The sequence below is a fragment of the Natator depressus genome, chromosome 5, assembly GCF_965152275.1.
Source record: "Natator depressus isolate rNatDep1 chromosome 5, rNatDep2.hap1, whole genome shotgun sequence".
Taxonomy (NCBI): domain Eukaryota; kingdom Metazoa; phylum Chordata; order Testudines; family Cheloniidae; genus Natator; species Natator depressus.
Genome location: NC_134238.1, coordinates 50401353 through 50424482, shown reverse-complemented (window position 1 = coordinate 50424482; position 23130 = coordinate 50401353). Strand labels below are relative to the sequence as shown.

The following is a 23130-nucleotide window of genomic DNA, read 5'->3' as shown; positions in this document are numbered from 1 at the left end:
ATAAATGAATTCTGAAGTAGAGGGGAGGAGGGTGGGTAGTGGAGCACCCACCAAGGGACACATCTCAAAGAACCCTCGTTACTGCACAAAGTAACTTCCTCTTAATTCTTCGAGTAGCATCCCTGTGGGCGCTCCACTTTAGATGCCTATTGAGCAGTGCCCCACTGTGGACAGTAGGGACTTCCGAGTTGTGTGTGCTGCCACAGAGAGCACAGTAAGGCCTAATATAGCGTCTGACCTAAAGGACTGAGTGATAGTACAGTGTTTTGCAAAGGTGTGCTTGGAGGCCAACGTGGCAGCCCTGCGTATGTCTATTAGAGAGACTTTGTTCAGGAAGGCTATAGATGTAGCAATGGCACATGTAGAGTGGGATCAAATCCCTAGTGGGGGTTGCTTGTTACGCAGTCGATGGAGTTGGATACAAGTGGACATCCATTTAGATAGTCTCTGGGTTGATACTGAACATCCCTTGGAGTGTTCTGAGGTGGAAATAAATAGCCTTGGAGATTTCTGGAAGGGTTTGGTTCTTTCTAAGTAAAAAACTAAGGCTTGTCTGACATCGAGTGTATGTAGGATGACCTCTTGTGAGGTCCCATGTGTTTTTGGGTAAAACGTGGGAAGGTGTATAAGTAGGCTTAAATGAAAAGATGTCAATACTTTAGGCAAAAATTTCAGATGTGGTCACAACGTGACCTTGTCTTTAGTGAACACGGCGTAAGGGGCCTCCGCCATCAGTGCTCTGATTTTACTGCCCCGTCTAGCTGAAGTAATTGCTATCAAAACCACAACTTTCATAGACATATGACGGAGGGAACAGGTCGCTAAGGGTTCAAAAGGTGCTCTGATGAGGTACTGAAGTACCAGGTTCAAATCCCACGGGGTTGTAGGTCGGACTTCTGGGAACGTTTTGTACACCAATAAGGAAGGAAGTGTCTAGTGATGGAGGGAACGTCAGTCTTCGCTCACCCAACTTTGTGGAGAAAGGCTGTAACGGCTGCTAGGTGTACTTTGACTGAACTTATGGAAAAGCCGAATTCCTTGAGTTCCAGTATGTAGTCCAGTGTGGCCGATAGAGACACGATGACGGCGTTTAAATTTTTTTGTTTACATTATAGTGAGAATCTCTTCCATTTTTGGAGGTAGGTACTGCAAATGGTGGATTGTCTGCTATTTAATAATATATATTTCACTCATTCTGAACAGGCTAATTCCTCATGTTGGAACTAAGTAGGAGCCATGTTTTGAGGTGAAATTTCTCCAGATTTGGGTGGAGAGTCTGGCCTCCGTTCTGTGTGAGCAGATCTGCCTGCAGGGGAAGAGCTCATGGAGCACAGATAGTCAGGCGTGACAGGTAAGGGAACCAGGTCTGTCTTGGCTATGTTCGAACAATCAATATGACATGGGCCCCGTCAGTCTGTATCTTGTGAATGACTCGTGAGATTAGATTAGAGGTATCAGTAGGAATGCGTACATGAGTGATGTGTTCCATGAGATAAGGAAGGCATCCCCTAGTGACTTATGTGCTAGTCCTGCCCTGCAGCAGAAAAGTGGGTACTTGTGGTTTGTTGTTGAAGCAAACAGGTCTACAGATGGATAGCCCCATTTTTGGAATATCGATTGGAGGACACTGTCAGGTATTTCCCATTCGTGTTCCTTGGAGAAAAAGTGTCATTGTGAAGTGTGAAGACGAGGACTGAGTTTGAGGAGCCCTACATCTTTGTGGGTGTTGCTTATTTCTGTTCCAGTCAAAGTTCCATTGTTGTGAGCGGTGGAAAGAGGTGTCTCTGCCCCTTTGGTATAGTTGGTACCGATTAGGCATATACACACCACCAGAAAAATGACAAAGTCTGCAGAGTGGCCCAAGAGTCCTTCATCAAGTGAAGAACGTCATCCATTTTTGCAGAAAAAAGTTTCTCCTAATCGAAAGGTACATCTTCTTTCTTGAGTTGGAGCTCCTTCAGGATACGGGATGACTGCAACCACAAGGCCCTGCACATTATGACAGCCATGGCAGTCTTTCTCGCAGCAGTAACCCCTACGTCCATCAAGGTCTGTAAGGCTGTATGGAAAATTAGTTGTCCCTCCATAAAGATAACATTGAATTGGAGATGTTTTTCCTCCAGTAAGGCTTCAAGGAATTCTTGCAGCTTACCATAGTTATCAAAAATGTACTTGGCTAGAAGGGCTGAATAATTGGCTACCTGGAATTGGTGTATAGCCAGTGAGTATACCTTTTTACCGAAAAGGTCTAATAGTTTGTGTTTTGTCTTATAGAGTGGACTGGAATTGAAGTTGTTTGCTGTGAAGACTGGGGGCTTCCACAACTAGGGAAATGGGCTATGGATGAGAGAAGAGAAAGTCCATTCCCTTAGCTGGGGTGAAGTCCTTTCTTTCAGCTCGTCTGCTGGTAGGCGGTATCGTGGCAGGAATCTGCCAAATATTCTCCACTGGTTCCATTATGGCATTGTTTATGAGTAATACAATCTTGGATAAAGTGGATGTCTAATATCTGCAACAGTTTGTGCTGGTTTTCTTGCATCTCTTCTAGGGGAATGTCTTGCCTAGTGGCTACTCTTCTTAAAAGTTCCTGAAATTGTTTCAGGTCATCCACTGTGGTTGGAGGCCGTGGTAGACTGCCTCGTCAGGAGAGGAAAAAAAGAGTTGTGGGCCGGTGAATTGCCTTCATGGTCCATGTAGTCTTCTTCCTCATCTGCGAAGCCCTCAGGTGCCCCCAACGTCTCCCTGCTCGGGGATGGAAGAGGAGAGTGAATTTCCTCTCTGGCTGAAGTCAAGGGTCTATTGTAGTGGGCCTATATGCCACCCAGAGGTCTCAAGGGGGCCACTGCGTAGGAAAGTGCGTCGGTGGACAAAGCCTGGGTTGCATCTCATGAGATTAGCAAGACTTGGTCTTAACAGCTTCCCCTGGTGGTCTACGCTCCATGGCTAAGGAGTGTTGGGAAGAAAAATGACTCCCATGTAAGTCATCTTCATCACTGGAGATGAGCTGGGAAACAGGTGAAGTGGGTAGCTGCTCCGCTCTTTGGACCGGAGATCCTTTGGTGCCAAGCAGAGGTGACTGCGGCACCGAAGAGACCGCTATGGCTTTGTGCTGAAGAAACTGTTGCAGAGCTGCCTGTTTCTGTGCCGGCAGTGCCACTGTTGAAGATAAGGACATTGCAGAGACCGTGTTGTAAGTAGCCTTGGTCGAAACAGTCAGTGTCGTTTTTGGTCTGTCCACTGGTGCCAATGACAGAGTCAGTGCCGGTGGTGGTGGCAGCACTGCGAGTGGAATCGGTGCCAATTCCCACACCAGGGTGGTTGGAGCTGTGGAGAAGTGCCTCAATTCCATGTCAGTGTGGTAGGGCTCGGTAGAGGTCCGTGGAGGGACGGTACCGAAGGTGCCCAGAGCCTCAAAGGTGCTCACGCTAGTCAAGCTCAGCACTGAGGAGAGCAACCTTGGCGGGGACCTCTTCTTTTTCTGAGTGTCCCTATGAGGGGATGTTGCGGCTTGCTTCCTGGAAGTTTTGGAAGACTGAGCACTCCCATTAGCAGCAGTTTTGCTTGGGGAACTAGCTGCTGGTGTTGATTTTGGTCCCTGAGGGATAGACTGAAGGGACATCTCCATTAAAATCATCTCGAGGCGGAGATCTGTCATTCCATGCCCTGGCTTTCAGGTTACTACAGTGAGCACATTTTTGAGGGATGTGAGTCTCCCCTAAACAACGGACACATGATGAGTGGCTGTCAGAGACTGGCACGGCCTCACGGCAACAGTTGCAGCATTTAAGCCGAAGCGAGCTGGGAATCAGAGCTGATAAAAGTTTCCCGATGGGGGAAAAACAATTAAAGAATTTGGGGGAGGAGAGGTAGAGGGGGAGAAAATATCAAATTAAGAAAATGAGACTTACTAAACTACAACTAATCTATTTCTCTACAGAAAAAACAGAGGCAGCACTGCCACTGAGCTCTGTCTACAGCCAAGGACAGTTGAGAAGGAACTGGATCATCTGGTCGTGCGCATGGTACATGAGGAGCCAATGACACTGTGAAACAACTACTGCGCACGTGTGCCCCGACTGAGCACTGCTACCGAAAATCTCTGATCTGCGGTACAAGGACTCACCAACACCTAAAGTGGATCACCCACAGGCACACTACTCAGAGAAGAACCGTGGGTTTGGCAGGGGAGCCTCCAGTCAGCAAAACAGCTGAGCAAGCCCACCTGCCGGGGACAGGCTGAGGAAGTTGTTCGGTATCGAGGGCTAGAATGGATCCAGACTGTATTGAGCTAATCAAATCAAGACCCTCTTCCATTTATTGTTCCATAGAGTTTAAAGCCAAAAGGGATCATCAGATCATCTAGTCTGATCTCATGTAAATCACATATCATTACATTTCACCAACATACTCCTCTATTAAGCCCAAAACATTTCAGGCCTCAAGAAACTAAATATGCCATAGGAACAAGGGAGACCAAGCCAATCAATGCCACAGGTCCCTTCAATGGCATGGAACTGATTAGGTAAGATATACCCAGATGATCCCAGCAGATGAATTACGCCTCATGCTACAGAGGAAGGTGAAAAATCCCCAAGATCTCCGACAAAGTGACTTAGGGAAAATTTCCTTCTTGACCCAAAATCTGGTGAACAGTGTGACCCTGAGCATGTGAGAAAGAACACTGACCAAACATCTGAGAAATACAATTCACTGTACCACCTCAGAGGACTAGTCCATTCCGTCTGGTGTTCCATCTCCACCTGTGGCCAATCTCAGATGCTTCAGAAGATTAAAAAATTGAATACATACAAGCGCCAACTGTACACTGGAGGGGGAGGGGAATTTCTTCCTGACCACTGTAGGTGGCTTACTGAGGCATGAGATTTAACTGTGGTCATTCAGAAGGAAGGAATCTGATAATGACCCGAGGCTCAGTCCAACTCTGTCGCCAAGTTCTGATATTTGACAGCAAACAATTCTATCGAAGAGATCCCCAATGTAGAATATCAGTTCCATGACAGACCTATGCAGAAACCATTTGTGTGACTGGTCACTTACACTGTTGCTGACTCCCAGGCGTGAAGGTTCATTGGGGTCACCTGGTTTTGATAGCACCAAGTCCAGAACTTGATAGCTTCCCGACAAAAGTAGGCAAGAAACATGCAAACTTTGTTTCGTAGCTGTCTGTGTAGATTTCCACCCATGTTCCAGAGAACAGGCAGGAACGTGATACAAGACAGTCTGATTATGCTAACCTATTCTGTGTTGCCTGGGGACCAGGTTCCTTGGATCTGCTGGTGGTGGGGAGGATGTGAAAATTAACACCATTTTTGCCCAAGGTGATATTGCCCTATGCCTGATGGAACAGGGCAAGGCAGCTCCCGACCACTGGCTCCTGCTTAGTTCTGGTGTAGTCACGATGGTCCCGTCAAATATGCTGTCTGGATGTTGAGGTGGGATGCAGGAAAAAGGAGGCAGATGACGGGCCTCTCATGGAGCACTGCAATTGTTTCCACAATGGGTGTTCTGGCTGTCTTCCCTGTCAGTATGCGTGAACACACTGTTTCTGTTGAAGCTGATATTTCTAGGGCATTCTGTAGAAGGTTGGTTTGTATATACCCAGCGATCTCAGGGTGGCCTTGAGTCCTTTAGGGAATGGAACACTTTTTTCAGTATTTTCCACTTGAACAAGAAGTCTTGTGTGGTGTCCTGGATCTCTCCCAGTACCTCAGATGCTAACAGCCAGAAGGCTCACCTCATAGTCAGAGTGCTGACCATAGGCCTTATTGGAGTCACCCCTAGCTTGACTGTAGGGCTACCATTTGTCCTTCTCTGATAATCTCCTTGAACTCCTCCCTTGCACTTTTGATAAGCATGGAGTCACCCTCACCCACCTCAGGAAATTATGCTTGGCAAACAAAGCCTGACAGACTGCCACATGGATTTGCTGTGATGTGGAGAAGTAGGTCTTGCACCGGGACAGGTTTAGCTTTTTGGGGTCTTTGAGCATTAATTTAGACTTTTTCCTGCTCTGCGGCAACTACCAATAACCCTGGATTTGGGTGGAAATAAAAGTACTCAATGTTCTTCAGGAGCATCTTTTAGCGTTTTTCCATGCATTTAGACGAGTGCTGGATGATGGCTGGAGTTCGCCAGAGCCCTCTATTCAGCTCTAATATGTCCTCATTTAAAGAAAGAGCAATCTTGGCTGAGGTCGATGCAGTCAAGATGTCAAAGCGTTTTTGTCACTTCTCTTGTATTACCATTATTTCGATACCAAAGGTCTTCACAATGCAAACTAGGAGATCCTGAAATGTCAAAGTCATTGATCACTAGAGTCGGGGCTTGTGAGACCTGCCAGGTGACAATGGTGACTCCTTCAGTGGAGACTGGGTATGCACTTAATTCCTCCACTGTTCTTAGCTCTTGAGTGTCCACCTGGCTCTAGTGTCAGTGGCCTGGATAGTGATGCCATGAGGGGGTCTGATCTCCTCCCCTTCTTGGACCTACCACCAGAGGACACTTGAGATAATGGTCCCCAACAGAATCAGTATGGTCTGGTGTATGGATAGTGGCCTTGTTGCAGCTAGTGAGCCCAATGCCACTCGTTTCTTTTGTGGTGGTGACCTGTGAAAAAGACCTCAGATCCTAGCTCTAGGTTCATTAGAGATATAGATAGCTGGCTTTACGATGATCGGGAGAACCGCATAGTTAACTGCCAACTGGGTGCCCAGGTTACGAATCTCTCAAGATATGTAGGACCTCCATGGTAGCACTCTCTGAAATGCTTCCAGTTTCATGTGCAGGGTCAGTTAAGCAGGCAGAACTGCAGGGTCTCAATGCATGGATGAGACAATGGTGTAGGGAGGAGGGGTTTAGATTTATTATGAACTGGGGAACCTTTTGAGAAAGGAGGAACCTATACAGGAAAGATGGCTCCATCTGAACCAAAATGGAACCACGTTGCTGGCATATAAAATTTAAAAAAAGTCAGAGAAGTTTTACAAAGCATGGGGGGAAAGCCAGCAGGGGGAGTTTTAAAGGGCTGGGAGAAAACCAACAGTTGCGAAGTGGGACGCAATTTGGACAAAGACATCCCAAAGGGAGGACCTGTTAAAGGGTATTCTCTAGATCCTACTAAAGAGGAAAGAATAAAAGTTGATGAAGAAGTCAGGAATTGGAACCAAGGGTCAGGACCAGGTTATCTGGAGTGAGGCAAGGCAGGGGCAACGCTGAGCCCACAGGTGAAATAAGGAAGGAGCAAGGCTCAGAACAAGCAGGTGTCGGAGCTATCGCAGTCGTAGACAAACGTTTTGAGCAGCTGCTGAGCTGCTGCTTCTGGAATTAAGGGCCAGTCTGCTGACTCTTCCAACCAAGTCTACTATAGGCCAGCCGTGTTTGTTAGGTGGCCAGAGACTGGCTCTGCTACAGGCCCTGATTTGACACATACTGTATAAACTGGAAGCTAGACTACAACTGCTCTGTTCTTTCTGCCAATAGTGACTGGAGATTGCATCATCCATATATAATCCAGAAACAAATCTTATCCCATTCATTACTCACATGATGGCCATAGACCCCAATATATTCCATAATCCCAAAAGGGAGCTGTATTTCTTCTCTCTCTCTCCACAGAGGAATAAAGAGAGCCAAAGTATGTAGGTCCTACCTAGCAGCCCTGTTCACACTTGAAGCAACATGACAGTGCCAGTTTCAACTATTCACCCTCCACTTCCGTCAGTTCATTTACCAAATCACAAGAGAGTTTTCTCCTAATCTACCAGACGTTGGCCATTCTGAAAGATTCAAATAAATTCACATCAGATTTACTTGAATGGTTTTGAAACAAACCAATCTAAATGAAGTGCTATAACTTGATGCCTAATGTTTTAAGCATTGCAAGACCTGCTTATTAACACTGTTAGAATTAGAGGCATAAAAAAATTCAACCACATTTTGCTCATGGATTAATGTGGTAGCTGGAAAAAATGCTTTTCTGGAAGGAAACTTTTATACAAGATGTGCACCTAGTGATTATTTCATATATTCCTTTAAAGAAAACAAATAGTTGGGCCAACTTTCAAAAACAAAAAGGAAAGTAAAGCTCAAATGTAATAGGGTGGTACTCACTTCTCGCAAGCATCCCTTCTGGTCGGGTGTGTCTGCCGTCTTTAAAACAGTCCCGGCCCTGGTACTGGGCTATACCTCCAGGGCTTCCTTTCTGGAGGCGATGGTTTCGCCCTCTTGGTCTGTTCTGGTTCCAGCTCTCCAGCTGGGCCTCTTAGCAGTTCATCCCCCTCCCAGGGTGTATCACAGTTCAAATGTAGGCTACTTCCCCAGTGACCTACAGGAGGGACCCAGGCCTGGCCACTACTCTGGGTCCCAGCCCAAGGACCCTAAGAATAGCAGCCACATGCCATCATGTCCCTTTAACAAAAATGCCTTCAGTTCCCAGGACCACTTCACCATGACTCCAGCCTTCACCAATGCTTCACCCCTACCTCAGGACTCTTATGGTCAGGACCAGCAGCCAGCTACGAGCTCTTCCTCATTCCCCCAGCCACTGCCAGCACTGAGCTGTCCATGGTGCTGCAGTTCCCTTTGGCCAGCCAGGAGCACCATTTGCACTCCTCTGGTTCCAGCAAGGAACTGACTGTTTCTGGCTCTGCAGCTCCTTTTTATATAGCCCTCCTGAGCCTGAATTGGCTGCTCCCTGAAGCCTCTCTGATTGGCTGCTTCCCCTGAAGCCACTGTATTGCTTGGAGAACTCCTCTACCACTCCTTTCCTAGGACAGTTGTCGCAGGACCCCGCGGCCTCCAGCAAGGGGCCTTTGGGCCTAGTCCGCACCATCACGCCAAGTTATATCTTTTTGTGCAGCAGTCAGTTTCAAACAGTTTATCACCTAACTTACCAAGGGAAGTGGTGGATTCTCTCTCACCTGTCGTCTTCAAATAAAACTGATTGCCTTTACAGCATACATACTTCAGCCAAACAAGTTTTTGGGCTTAATATAGGGATAACTGGGTGGAATTTAATGGTTTCAGATACACAGGAGGCCAGACTAGATGATCTAATGGTCTCCTCTGGCCTTAAATTCTATGAATTTATGCTCCTCCCATTCTTCTGGCCACTCAGTGTAAACTCTGCATGTAACACTAGCAGCAGACAGCTACCATCAACAATGCAGCAACCACTCACAAATTTAGGGGCCATTTTCAGCAGAACTCAAATGTCAAGGATGTAACTGATGTGTAACAGAAAAAGCCATGTACCTAATTCAGACTGGCTGGGTTGATAAAGATTACACAGCAGTAAAACCGAAGAGCACACAGTTAGAATCCACACAGTAGACTCAAAAGAACAAGTTTAACTTCTGCACAGCAACTGGTGAGAATCTCTGCACTACAACTATTAGATAGGGAAGGACACTGGACTATGTTAATGATAGTGATGAAATAACTGAATATTTTGATTTTTTAGTTTTGGAGATTTATTTATAATAGTCTATGAACTTTAATGAGAAATAATATCAACCTCAATTCCATTTTAATGAAGAATAAAGAAAAGCAAAGGGTAACAAAACTAATACTCTGACTCCTTTCTGAATTAAAGATTGTTGGATTGCAAAAAGTACTCTGTTACTTTATAAAGATACACAGCTCCAAAACAAAAATCAATAGTTTTATTGTATGAATGTATTTTAGAAGTAGATTTAAGCAAAAGAATTACATTTTGAAACATACTGTCACTTTATTTAAATAATGTATTGTAATCTGTTCTGGTAATTGTATGGTTTCAATATGTGAACAAGATGCAGATATTCAAAAACAACCCTCCCTTCAGAAGTAAATAGGTACTTTAATCATCCTCACATGTAGCTATGTTACTGTAGCTCCAGTAATCTATCACAAAATAAGCATCATACTGTTTGCTTGGTGTAATCCTCCAGATAAGAAAGGGCCAGGAGAACATAATCATATATCAAATGATCTATTTTTTAGCTGTAAACAAAACATGTTTTCCTAGATTTCTATTTCAAGAATCAGATCTGGCAGGGACCTTGAGAGGTCTTCTAGTCCAGTCCCCTAAACTCAAGGCAGGACTAAGTATTATCTAGGCCATCACTGACAGGTGTTTGTCTAATCTGCTCTTAAAAACCTCTGACAGAGAGATTCCACAACCTCCCTAAGCAACTTGTTTCAGTGCTTAACTACCCTGACAGTTCAGAAGTTTTTCCCTAATGTCCAACCTAAACTGCCCTTGCTGAAGTTGAAGCCCATTGCTTCTTGTCCTATCCTCAGAAGTTAAGAACAATTTTTCTCCCTCCTCCTTGTAACAACCTTTTATGCACTTGCAAACTATCACGTGTGCTCCCTCAGTCTTCTCTTCTTCAGACTAAACAAACCAATATTTTTTCAATCTTTCATGTTTTCTAGACCTTTAATCATTTTTGTTGCTCTTCTCTGAATTTTCTTCAATTTGTCCACATTTCCTGAAATGTGGCACCCAGAACTGAACCCAGGCCTTATCAGTGCTGAGTAGAGTGGAAAAATTACTTCTTGTGTCTTACTTACAGCACTCCTGCTAATACATCCCAGAATGATGTTCGGTTTTTTTGTTATTTTTTGCAACAGTGTTGCACTGTTGACTCATATTTAGCTTTAGATCCACTATAACCCCAGATCCCTTTCTGCAGTACGCTTTCCTAGGCAGTCACTTCCCATTTTGTATGTGTGTAATTGATTGTTCCTTCCTAAGTGGAATACTTTGCATTTGTCCTTCTTGAATCATAAAATATAACTCCATAAAGAATTTTCTTCCATCCATGTGTGAAATAAAGGTTGAAAAATTCTACGTTATGAATATTATAAAAATGTGCTCGTAAATTGACTGTTCAATAAGAAATTCTTAACATTTTTGCCTCTTTTTAAAGTCATCTAGAAAGAGTAGAATTATCAGATATTAAGCCATGTTGGAAGAATTTTGTTCCAGGAAGAATAGTATAATAGCGTAATAGTCAACATTATTCCTATATACAGTCCTTGGTTGTTAATCTGGTTTTATATTTGTACAACCACTTGCATAAGCTTTCTGTCACTGGAAAACCTAAATCTAAAGTTTGTAGATAGATATTCTACAAAGAAGGTAGTCATTACTTTGTGCTGTAAAATTATCCTACATTTTAGAAAATACTTATTTCAGTCTTTTATTCAATTGCACACTCCTCTGTCCTTTTCACAGTCTCAAGTAGGTCAGCAATTTGAATTCCAATCTGATTTTTAAACTAGATTTTTCAGAAATTAAAGCTATAACAGAATAATTTAGTGGATTAAATTGGATGAATGACTTATGACAAATCTCTTCATTCAAGTGCAGTACAATATGGCATATGCAATGCTGAAACTGTTCTGTAAACTATATAAACATGAGAAAATCTCTAATCTATTGATTTTTAGAAAGAGTTGAGTATTTTAAAGGAAATGGTTAAAATCAAATCCTGAAATATATTATTTTATACTACCACAAGGTACGCAATTGGTCCAGTAAACTAAACAATAACTAAATAAGCATTTGTGAATTTGGGTAAAAAAAAAAATCCACATTGTACAATACTGAATTTAAAGGCATCACACAGGAATGTGCTACATTGAGTTACTTACTACATGTTTTAAATCATGTCCTACCTACGAGAGATATAGGTCATCTTAATTCTAACTTTTACATGTGTAAAGCAAAATTAAAATATTACATTTTGTATGTGACTTGCAATTTTTTTACGTGGTTGCAATTAATTATGTTTAAAACATAATGGTTTGACTGAACATTAAAATATAACTAATTTATGCAACTTTCTTTCATAAGGTTTTAGTTTATATACATGTAGAAGTTAAATAATTTCAAATAAAGAATTTATCAGAAGACTCTTTTTTACTTACACTATATTGCCCAGAATAACTTGCGCTCTTTCAGCATAGAAATGATAGCAAACTATGTACAGTGGATATATTAAACTAGGATCTGCCATATCAGAGCCAATTCGAAAAAAAAAGTTAAATCAACCAATCAGTACAATTCAATGTATAAGAAGTTCAGTACACATTAACCTATAAAACATCACATTCTGCTTTCTGCAGATTATGTCATATAGGTAAAAGATTAGCAATTTTAACAAAAATTCAAACAAAAAACAAAAAATCAAATATTCCATTTAGGTGAAGAAAATATCTAAAATTTAAAATTCACATAACTGAACAGTTAGCAAAACAGCAGAAAATATTTCTGTGTGCACATTATGATGTACAGCATTAAAATTCTCAGGACTGAGGATTTGCAGTTGGGCCTGGGACCAGCTAACTAACTGCAACTGAAACCCCTAACTGACCAGATCGCTTGATTGGCAGAGTGGCATTGCCAGGACTGCTTTTAAGCCCAGCAGTAGCAGTTGGCCAGCAGGTACTTGGCCACAGCTTTGATCTCTCCTATGTCTGCCTCGTCCCCAGTTGTGCCCCTGCTCTGCCTCCGCCCTGTCCAAGCCCCTCCTACTGGTTCTGACTCCAGCTCTCACGGCCTTTGCTCTGACCACTAGGCATGGTCCTCATTGTTTCGAACGTTAAGCCTGGCCGCCCATATCCCAGTCCATGACAAAGACGGCCTAAATGTTTCCAGTTGTTACATAAGTAACAGGTCGTACCTTCCCTCTTCCTGGTGAAATAATTAGAAAAATCTAATATCCCTTTTCCTTAAAATGGGGTATTGGGAAAGGTGCAATTCAAGTTTTGATCTTGATCTGTAATTGGTAAAAGTCCTCCAGCAAAAACAGCGAAGTCAGAACCTGGTAATTCTAATTCCCTTTTGGGTAGGGCTAGAAAAGAATGGAGTCTTTAAGGCCTTTTTTTTAATACATCATAAAGGAGCACCAAATAGGACAAAAACAATATATTTTTTAATTTGACTGTGCTCAGACTTCGTTTGATTGTAGGAGAATGTGTTTCCTCACTTTGAATCTCTAGTCTTACACACACACACACACACACAGACTTTCCATATCGTAATTTGTTAGTGGCTTTACTTTACAATTTCTTTGACTAATTAATTCACACCTTTTTTCAGCTTACCCTCTTTCTGGCTTTTTACTGACGTTTCTTCAAAACATAGCTTACTGAATAAGACCGCATAATAGTTTGTGGGGTTAAAAATAGTGGGATGCTACTCTGTTTCAGAAGGAAATAAGGAACAAAATGTTTCCCAGAAACACACATTGTCTTAGTGGAAGAAAACTAGTTCAATTGTCCTGTGGTTCATTCTGTTTGCGCTTTGTGCAAAATTAGTTTGCTTTAATCTTTTCTTATTCTTCTGTGAAGTTTCATTTCTTTTTCACAAAAAGAGTTTTCTGTTCATTTAAGACATAATTTGAAGTCAAACATCTAAAGCACTTTTCAGTGCTATGTGCATATCAAATAATGATAGATTTATAATACAATGACGAATCACACTGTAGCTACACAGCAACTCCAGTGTAATTACAATGTGGTTATGATTTTTGATACCTGTAATTATCACTAATTCAAACAACTAGGTATTTAGCTATGTGAGTGAATTACTATTACCACTTCTCTGGTTTCGTACTTAATACAAGTGTCTTTAGAACCCAGGTGCATGAATTACATAGCATTTATGCTGTAATTACTTTAAGTTATTAGTGAACATTTAGCTAATATGCATTAGTGACAATGTCACGTATCAAGACGTATAACAAAGGTGGGGTCATACCTTAACTACTATGTAACTTCAGTGAAATTACAGTGTAATCTAATACTAAATTAATCTATTCCTTTCTGGTTCTGTTCACCTATTCTTTCTACACAGAAAGACAATCTAATACATCTCTCAATTTACAATTACACTTTTAAAAAAAACACACTTTTACCCTAAATAACTAAAACTTGCTGCCATATGAAAACAGTATTCTTGAATGGATCTAAAATTATTACTAGTAATATGCAAGTTTTATGAATTTCCATCACCACATCTGTTAAAAGAATGTGCAAAACATGCAAATGATAAGAACATTTGGTTATATTCAAAAACAAATAAAATGTATTTCTGCCACTTGTGCCAAACAAGGGAATTGTTAGCTACGTTAGCTTACATGAATGAATGAATGATTACTGCATTTACATAAAGCTAGAAACAGCGTACAATGGTAACAAAAACACAGCTAGCAAACTGAATAAATTCATGTTAGCATGATGCAACCATTTTCTTTACTAACAGACTTGAAGATCTCAGAAATATGTTATAACCTTCACTTATGTACTTAATAGTGATAGTGATGCTACAGAATCTTTTGATTAGGAGGAAAATTTAGCCCATTAAATCCTATGGCAGGATTGATAGTATTATTCCTAAAGTATTCCCGTAAGATGAGACTCTCGTATTTAAATGGGTATCTAGTGAGCTTTGAACAAAGTCCCTCAAATAACTTGTTCTTCTGCCCAGCTATCTTACTGGAGTCATGGGAGCAATGATGCAGTTAAGCTTGAAAAAAATATTTTCATTCTAACTCTAAATTTGGACTCCCACTTTACCCTCTTCCTATCTACTCACTCAACACGTTTAGTCTGAAACGTCTCAGTTTTAGTATCTTAGGCCACACTATAATTTTTGGGTGAGAAGAATTTTAATTTGGTTAATCAGTTTTTGAGTTAGGGAACTTCGAAAACGACAAGGTTTTTCTTCTAGGGAAAACTGTTCTTACCATTTCTACAGTATCTCTCTTCAAACAAAAGCAATCTTGCTTTTCCAACTTAAAATGTGTTCTACGCATCAGTGTTTGACAAAGACTTGTGTGTATTGCTGATTTTGCTATCCTTCAAAAGTCAGGGCATTCGTGTTATCAGGACACTAGTAATTTCTCCCTCCAGTCTGGTCAGTAGTACCAGCAGTATTCAGGTATAGATCTCATTAATTCCAAAATATCCAAGCAGTATTTTCAATTGAGACTGTAATGACAAAACCCTTGTGAATGCCACATTTGTGAAATTCAGACATCACAATAATTTATACTTTAACAATTTTCATCCACCTATGCCAACATACCCTATGAAACTTGTAAACCTTACAACTAACCACAGTGAAAAATAGAGGGATCACTAAAGATAAAGAAAAAAATATAGTGGCTTGGGCCACTATGAAAACTCCCTGTGTGCTTGGTTCCTGTCCTAGCTCACAGTCCACTTCTGCTTCCAGTTTGAGGACTTGATTCTGATATTAATTCTGGCTACGTTAAAGACTGCATCTCTGTCTATTTGCAAATCATAAAACCCAGAAAAAGCACATTACAGCCAAAAAACAGCGCATTCTCAATCAGATCCAGCGGTGGAACAAACTTATTAGACTAATCCAGAGAGTTGGGACATCCTGGGGTCATGCTACCATAACCTACCATAACCAGAATGTGATTTACAACAAACACCAGCACTTCCTCAGGAAACCCCTACCCAAGCTTCCTATAACTTAGGCAGAGAGAAGAGCCAAGGACTCCACAAACTCACTAGGGACCCACCTATGCCAATCTATTAACCTGGTAGGCACTCAGGTGCTATGGTAATGGGCACTAATACAAAACCCTTAGATAAATAATAAGAATATATTTTAGTTACGTTTCCAACATCAATCATGCCTATAATTTGCCACTCTTAATCTATATACCGTACCAGATCTATTCATTAATCCATCATCCTCTTCCACTTTTGCCTAAGAATTCTGTTTCTATAACTTGCTAACCAGTACTCATATTTATGGTATGGGCCTGAAACAAGCATCTTTCAACTCACCCTCTATTTACATACCAAAGATATTATCTTTCTCCTTACCATATTCCTGGACCACTTTAATATGTGAATACTCTTGAAATCTAGAACCCCTTCAATTCTTCCAGAATCAGATCAAACAACCACTAGAATGTAATGCTACCCACACTTATGGGCCAGAGATTCCATATTACCCCATAAAATAGTCATACTGAACTAAAAATCACTTGGTAAGATATATTTACTAGGGGTTACAGTGGACGAGAAGCAGGATGTGAGTCAACAGTGTGCCCTTGTTGCCAAGAAGGCCAATGGCATTTTGGGATGTATATGTAGGGGCATTGCCAGCAGATCGAGGGACGTGATTGTTCCCCTCTATTCGACATTGGTGAAGCCTCATCTGGACTACTGTGTCCAGTTTTGGGCCCCACACTACAAGAAGGATGTGGAAAAACTGGAAAGAGTCCAGCGGAGGGCAACAAAAATTATTAGGGGACTGGAACACATGACTTATGAGGAGAGGCTGAGGGAACTGGGATTGTTCAGTCTGCAGAAGAGAAGAATGAGGGGGGATTTAATAGCTGTTTTCAACTACCTGAAAGGGGGTTCCAAAGAGGATGGATCTAGACTATTCTCAGTGGTGGCAGATGACAGAACAAGGAGTAATGGTCTCAAGTTGCAGTGGGGGAGGTTTAGGTTGGATATTAGGAAAATCTTTTTCACTAGGAGGGTGGTGAAACACTGGAATGTGTTACCTAGGGAGGTGGTAGAATCTCCTTCCTTAGATATTTTTAAGGTCAGGCTTGACAAAGCCCTGGCTGGGATGATTTAGTTGGGATTGGTCCTGCTTTGAGCGGGGGGTTGGACTGGATGACCTCCTGAGGTCCCTTCCAACCCTGATATTCTATGATTCTATGATTTATCTTAATTTCCAGTTGAAGCACCTATTCACAGCTCTAAGTGCTTTGATACAGTTAAATTCTATAACCACTATAATAATATATTCACCATACACAATATAATAGATCTTTGCACAAAATATGCCAACCACATTTCTAGGCCTAAAATGATCTTACATTTGACTTCTCACTAGAGCTGTTGGGAGGATGACAATTCCATTTTGTGGAAATTTTTGAGTTTTTGAAGTTTGTTTTTGTTCCACTGGATTACAACATATATTCCAAAAAAGAGAGTTCCAGTTATATTTTCTCTGCATGCACCTGAGTGCATGTCAATGTAAATAATAGTGCAGAATGGAATGGAATTAAGAAATACAGTCAGAAATGGAGAAACAAAAGAAAATAAATTACTTTTGTGGCTTCACTTGAAAAGAGAAATGTGATCTACTGGTTTGACCACAGGACTTCCTTCCACACTGAGAGACATGGGCTCGGGAGGGAAAGGCTCTCAATGCCAGTTCTTTTCCTGTGTCAAATCAAAGAGCACCAGGGAGGAGTGCGGAGACTAGGACTGCAGTCTACTATAATTGGTTTTGCTCGGTTGCAGGAGAGAACTCGGGTTGCTTCAGGCTGTGAAGTTGGTCTTTAAACTTCCAAGCAGCTGCACACCCCTGCTTCTCCTGCTTGTGCCACCACTGTCAAACCATTGTGAAGAAGAAGAACAGACACTTGTGTTCCTTTCTTTTCCCTCTTCAATTCGTAGGGCTGCAGCAGTTGTGGAGCCAGTGCCTTTGCTCTGGCACCCTCTGCTGACAACCACCCAAGCAATTTCCAACAGGATGTAGGGCTCCTGGAGTGCCACAAAATAAATTAAGTAAATATTTTAAAACTATTTTAACAAAATATACTATGACTGATATATCATATTAATATGGTCATATGCCACGATTCATTTTTACACCAAGTGAGGTCCAGAAGTTCCATCCACCTTTTCTAATCAGGAAAGGTCAGGCATATAATATATAGCTTATTAAAATCAGATGCTACACTGGAGCTCTGGAGAGTACCAAATGTTATATTTACTTAAAAAAAAAAGTGTTCAGGGTGACCTTGGAATTACAGGCCTTACTTTAGTATCAGAAAAAAATGTATGAACTAAAAAAAAAAAAAGTTATACAATACCTATAAGGAATATGATAGGATACAGACTAACCAGCATTGCTTCTGTAAAGGAAATCAGAAACTCACTAGTATATTATGTTTTCTGAGTATGCCAATAAAATAGTGGAGAGCTGAATGATGTAAATTTTTAAAAACCCTTGACAAAAATCACATACTACAGACTAACAAGGAAACTAAGCAGTCGTGGGTTAAGAGGTGAAATATTACAGTAACTCCTCGCTTAACGTTGTAGTTATGTTCCTGAAAAATGTGACTTTAAGTGAAACGATGCTAAGAGAATCCAATTTCCCAATAAGAATTAATGTAAATGTGACGTTATATCGATGGTAGGACCTCGCCTGGAATACCAGGTTCAATTCCAAACATCCTAGTCTCAACAGATATAAAAGAAATGGGGAAGTTCAAAGACAGGCAATGAAAATAGATGAAGGCATGGAAAGACTTCATTACTACTATTTAATCTATGAAGGGAAATTAGAAAGATCAAGACAGTTCAGTTTATAGAGAAGAGGAACAACAGGGAACACGCTAAAGGCATTACAAAAAACGTATTTTCAGAGACATTACATCACGTGTTTCTATTTACTCAGTCATATACTACAAGAACAAGGAAACATTAAATTAAATTAAAGGCAACAAATTTAAAAAACTGATAAAAGGAAATACTTTTCTATACAACACACGATTGAGAGACAACAAAAATATCCACAGTTATATTAAATAGAATAAAATAAATTAGGAATATAAAAACCTTCACATTTCAAGGCATAGGTCAAGCACTGAGTGGCAGGCTTAGGAAGAAAATTTCCCTATAAGCAGCTTATTCTTTGAAGTGTCTGGTATTGGCCACTGTCAGAGAAAAAGATGCTGGTCTCGATGGACCACTGATCTGATTCTGTATGACAATTTCTAAATTCCTATGAGGCCACTGTTATTAGAACCTTCTTATGTGTGCTGTGGAAAAATAGAAATTGACAGATTTACAATGTTCACAGTTTAACATAACGATCACACTTTTACCCCTTAATTACCTATCCTAAGTTTGCTATGGACCTCAGATCTTATGAAAAAATAAAGCTGTGCTTAGCAAGCATTATGATTCATAAAGCACAGACTAATTCTAAGATAAAGAATTACTTTACCTGGATTTCATAAGAGGTTGCGTCACCCATTTCTTTAGTTTCCGACGTCCAAAGGAAGTTTTGGTATGATCCAAGACCCACAATAGGCTGCCTTTTGTTTTCATATCCGTCTATGGTAAAAGTAGCAAGACTGGTTTTTATTAATTGAATAATTGCACATATACCTTAAATAATTACACCAATCCAAGTATTAAATAAAAACCATTTTGCTTAATTTTATAATACTAGAATTAAACAAGAGCCTCTATTTTCACTTGTATGCAAAAAAGTGTTATATAAAATATCTTCAACAGTGAGTCAGAAGATATTTAAGATTATTTTTTCGCCCGTTAGCAAGCATGCTTTCTCACAAGACAGCCTCACAAAATGATAGGGATGAATTCTACAATGATGTTTGCAAGCATGAGCCAGTGATATGGAGGCAGTGCAAAAAAAATACCACACTAAAATGACTTGAATGAAGTTGCTCGAGAGTTTCCAGACTCAGGGGGAGATTTTCAACGGCACCTGTGGCAGTGGGATCCTTAACTCCCATTGAAAATCAATGGAAGTTGAGGCCTAACTGCCATTTGTGGCTCTGAAAATTCTCTCCCTTTACAATTTGTTCCCATTTAAAAACATTTAAAGTTTCTGGGTGAGATTTTCAAATGGGCATAAGGGATTTAGATGCATAACTTCTATTAATTTCACTGGGATTAGTGCATTTAAATGCTGTAGATTAGTGCATTTAAATGCTTTGAAAATGTCAGCCTCTATCAATAAATTATTACATTTTCCTCACCTGATTCTGTAAGATTTCCAGATTTTTCAGTGTTGTCCCATTAATTGTCATGTATTCAGCTTCACTTGATAACTGTTTAAAATTACTGGGGAAGAAACATTTCAGACATCACATTGCAAGTGCAGGAAGAGACATCAGTGAAACACAAACATCTTAAATTAAACATCAGCTGTGTGGTGCAAAATCAAGTAAAAATGGAAAGCAAATCAAAAACTATACTAATAAAATAACTGCACGTAAATAATATTTTTCAACTAAGGATCTCAATCATGTGACTGATAGGGAAAATAAGGCATAGAGCATCTGAGCAACTAATTCAAGGTCGCACAATAATCTAACCCCTAACTGGGTTTCAAAATAAAACCCAGTTCTCACTAACTAAAGAGCATGTGCAATACACATAACACAGATGTTCTGAGTTCTAAGATAGATTTGATCATAGTCTACCATGACAATTATTTAGCGGAAAACAAGCATCGGGGTATGTTTAATGATTCCATCCTACTTTTAGTATGATGTTACCATGACCAAAATGATATTGCCTTGACTTCTTGACACACTACTCAGCAGAACAGACTAACAGGTTTCTAATGTTTGTACAGAAATTAAAAGCAATGCACAGAATGAAGCCCAGCTTAAAAAGGAATAAAGTAAGATATGAAAGTAATTCCTTATACTCAGACACAGGTGTGTCGTGGTCGGGACAGAAAAGGGAGTGCAAAATATTCACCAACATGTTCTGACAAATTAAGTCAAGATTGTCTAGCTTAGTAATACTGTTTACTGCTCCTTATACAAAATCTAGGACACTTGTTAGTCCTCTTAGTTTGGAGAGAATGACTTTTCAGGTAGGATTTACAAAATCAACCTCCCGCTCCCATTAGACTGTAAGCTCTTTGGGGCAGGAATTGTGTTTTCTAACTTTATAAAATGCATACCTTTGTGTTAATACCACTGAATAAAATAATTATTACTAATAATCATTCTGATTACTATGCCTTTTCATTGGTAAAGTCAGGTTAAGTCAACTACCAAAACAATCTTATATGCAAAACAACTGCATCTTCCAAAATATACAATATTATGAGCAGCAAAACAATCAGAATCATAGAATCATAGAATATCAGGGTTGGAAGGGACCTCAGGAGGTCATCTAGTCCAACCCCCTGCTCACAACAGGATCAACCCCAACTAAATCTAAATGCTATTCTTTTATTATGTTCAACCACAAGCTGTTGGTGTTAGCAAAGCATTAAGGAGGGGTTCTCTTCATTGGGTTCTGAATATCTTTATCCAAACCTGAATCCTACTAAACTTTTCAAAAACATCACACCACATCTCCTTAAGATCCAGTAGGTGAATAACCCACAAACGGAATATTATTTCCATTTGATGTGTTCAGATTTCTCATATAATGCTGCTCAACTGTGTTGCCTCTCAAGCACATCTGTTCAGGGACTATGTCTCTTTACCTGTTCCTTAAAGCATAAAGGATGCATTTGGATATTACATAAATATATAAATAAATAGTTGTAATACTTTGCTCTCATTTTGGTTGCTGGGCTTAGTGTGTGGGTGCTGGGGGGTTGATGTTGGTGGCCTGAAATACACAGGAGGTCAAACTAGGTGACCTGATGATCCATTCTGTCCCTTCTGAAGAAGAGTGGAATATTTCTGACAATGGAGTGGCAAATCCAGATGGGTCGAGGTAGCCCGAGCCCAGAGGTGGTGGTACCAGAAAAATCACTGAAGGTTTTCCTCTCGAAAGCGCAGGCTTTTGCATAAGCCTGGGTAGCAGTACCACAGGATCTTGACATGGTGAGGCATGAGCAGGAGGCATTGGTACCATCCATGGGCCTTCTACTGCTGGTGATACTGGTATGGAGAAACTAAGCAGGTCCCTTGTGGCTGCACAGCATAGCAAATTAAGGGGATATTGCTGTTCAACGGTCCAGATTATACCCCGGAAAATGTCACACAGGGGTTCACTGAATGTTGCCTGCAAGACAAGGTTAAGACTCGCAGAGTCTCGAGGAGTTTGCTAGTGAGATGGATAGACTGGTGTGGCAGGAAGGAAGCTCTCTCTTCCTGAGGCAGAGAGATAACAGTGGCTTACAGTTCTGCGCTCCCTGAGAGAGCGTCACATAAGCCCCATGCCATGCTTACTTCTCAGAATCATCATATTATAGGTATGATAAGGACATGTACCTTGAGTAATGTGGGACCCAAATTCCAGGGGCAGTTTTGTGTTTAATCTTAATCACAACCTGACTCTTGTGCTCACCAGTGAAGAGTGGCACAAGGCTAACAACCCTGATGTGAATGGGGAATAGGTACAGGAGTCCAGAGATTTCCAGAATATAAGGGTAAGTCCGACAGCCAGGCCCTGAAGCTTTGAGAATCAGGGTTGTGTAGAACTGAAGGGAACAGGATAACCACTTTCTGACTTATCCTGAATTAGTACACAATTCTCAAAGTGACAGAGGAAGGATGATACCTCAGTTCATCCAATTGCCTTTACTGCTAGAAGACAGTAACTATAGTTAAATCAGGAAAGCTAAGAGGGAAGTCTCCTCAGTACAGCCAGAACATGGGGAAGTGGGGGAAATGAAGCTCAGAGATAGGAGCAGATCACACTAGGGCAGATGTTGTAATGGCACCCTAGGAATAAAAGACAACTGAAGGAGAACATCCCACCATCAGTCTTGGCTACTGACTGGTTCTCTCCTTTAGGGATTCTACCTACTTGTGTGCGCTACCTACATGGTATCTGACCCATCCCCATTACTAAGTAATATGGTAATATCCAAACAGGCTAAACAATTACACTGCACAGACAACTTCTCCCACATAAGGGCAAGCACCTTCTGTAGCTCATCTTCACTCCACTCATCTCTTATTCTCTTTCATTTACTTTCTTCATTTTTCTATTTGCCAGACACACCACTTCAGAGAGGCAGTTTGGATAGAACAGATGCACAAAGGTTCTAGGCTGAGAATGAAAAGAAAATGGAGGAGGGAGGACAAACTTAGTCCTAAAAAGGGCTAAAAAAAGCGACACTTTGTGTACTACTTTCTGGAAGCTAGAGTCATTCAGCATGTAAGTGTAATGCTGTCTACAAAATGGTAAAGAGGAAAGATAAGAGGAAAGGGAGCACAATGCAGATCTTGCTGACTGACTAAATGAAATTTACCCTCTGAACAGAAGGTGTGCAGCATAAGGTGCATGCCCCATATAAACCCTATCCTAAGAGCTTAAGTGGTACTTTAAGTCATGCATAGGCTTTGTACTGGCCCTCTGCACAAGGGGGTG

General features: G+C 40.9%; 1 protein-coding gene across 1 annotated transcript in view; it reads right to left on the bottom strand.

Moving 5' to 3' along the window:
• The window catches only part of MSH3 (mutS homolog 3), a 183605-nt gene that overhangs the window by 108585 nt on the left and 51890 nt on the right, over positions 1 to 23130 (bottom strand). Inside the window, exons 11-12 of the mRNA XM_074952796.1 lie at positions 19818 to 19902; positions 19037 to 19146 (exon numbers count right to left, since the gene is read on the bottom strand). Of these exons, the coding sequence (XP_074808897.1) occupies positions 19037 to 19146; positions 19818 to 19902 (195 nt within the window). The remainder of the gene's footprint in view (positions 1 to 19036; positions 19147 to 19817; positions 19903 to 23130) is intronic.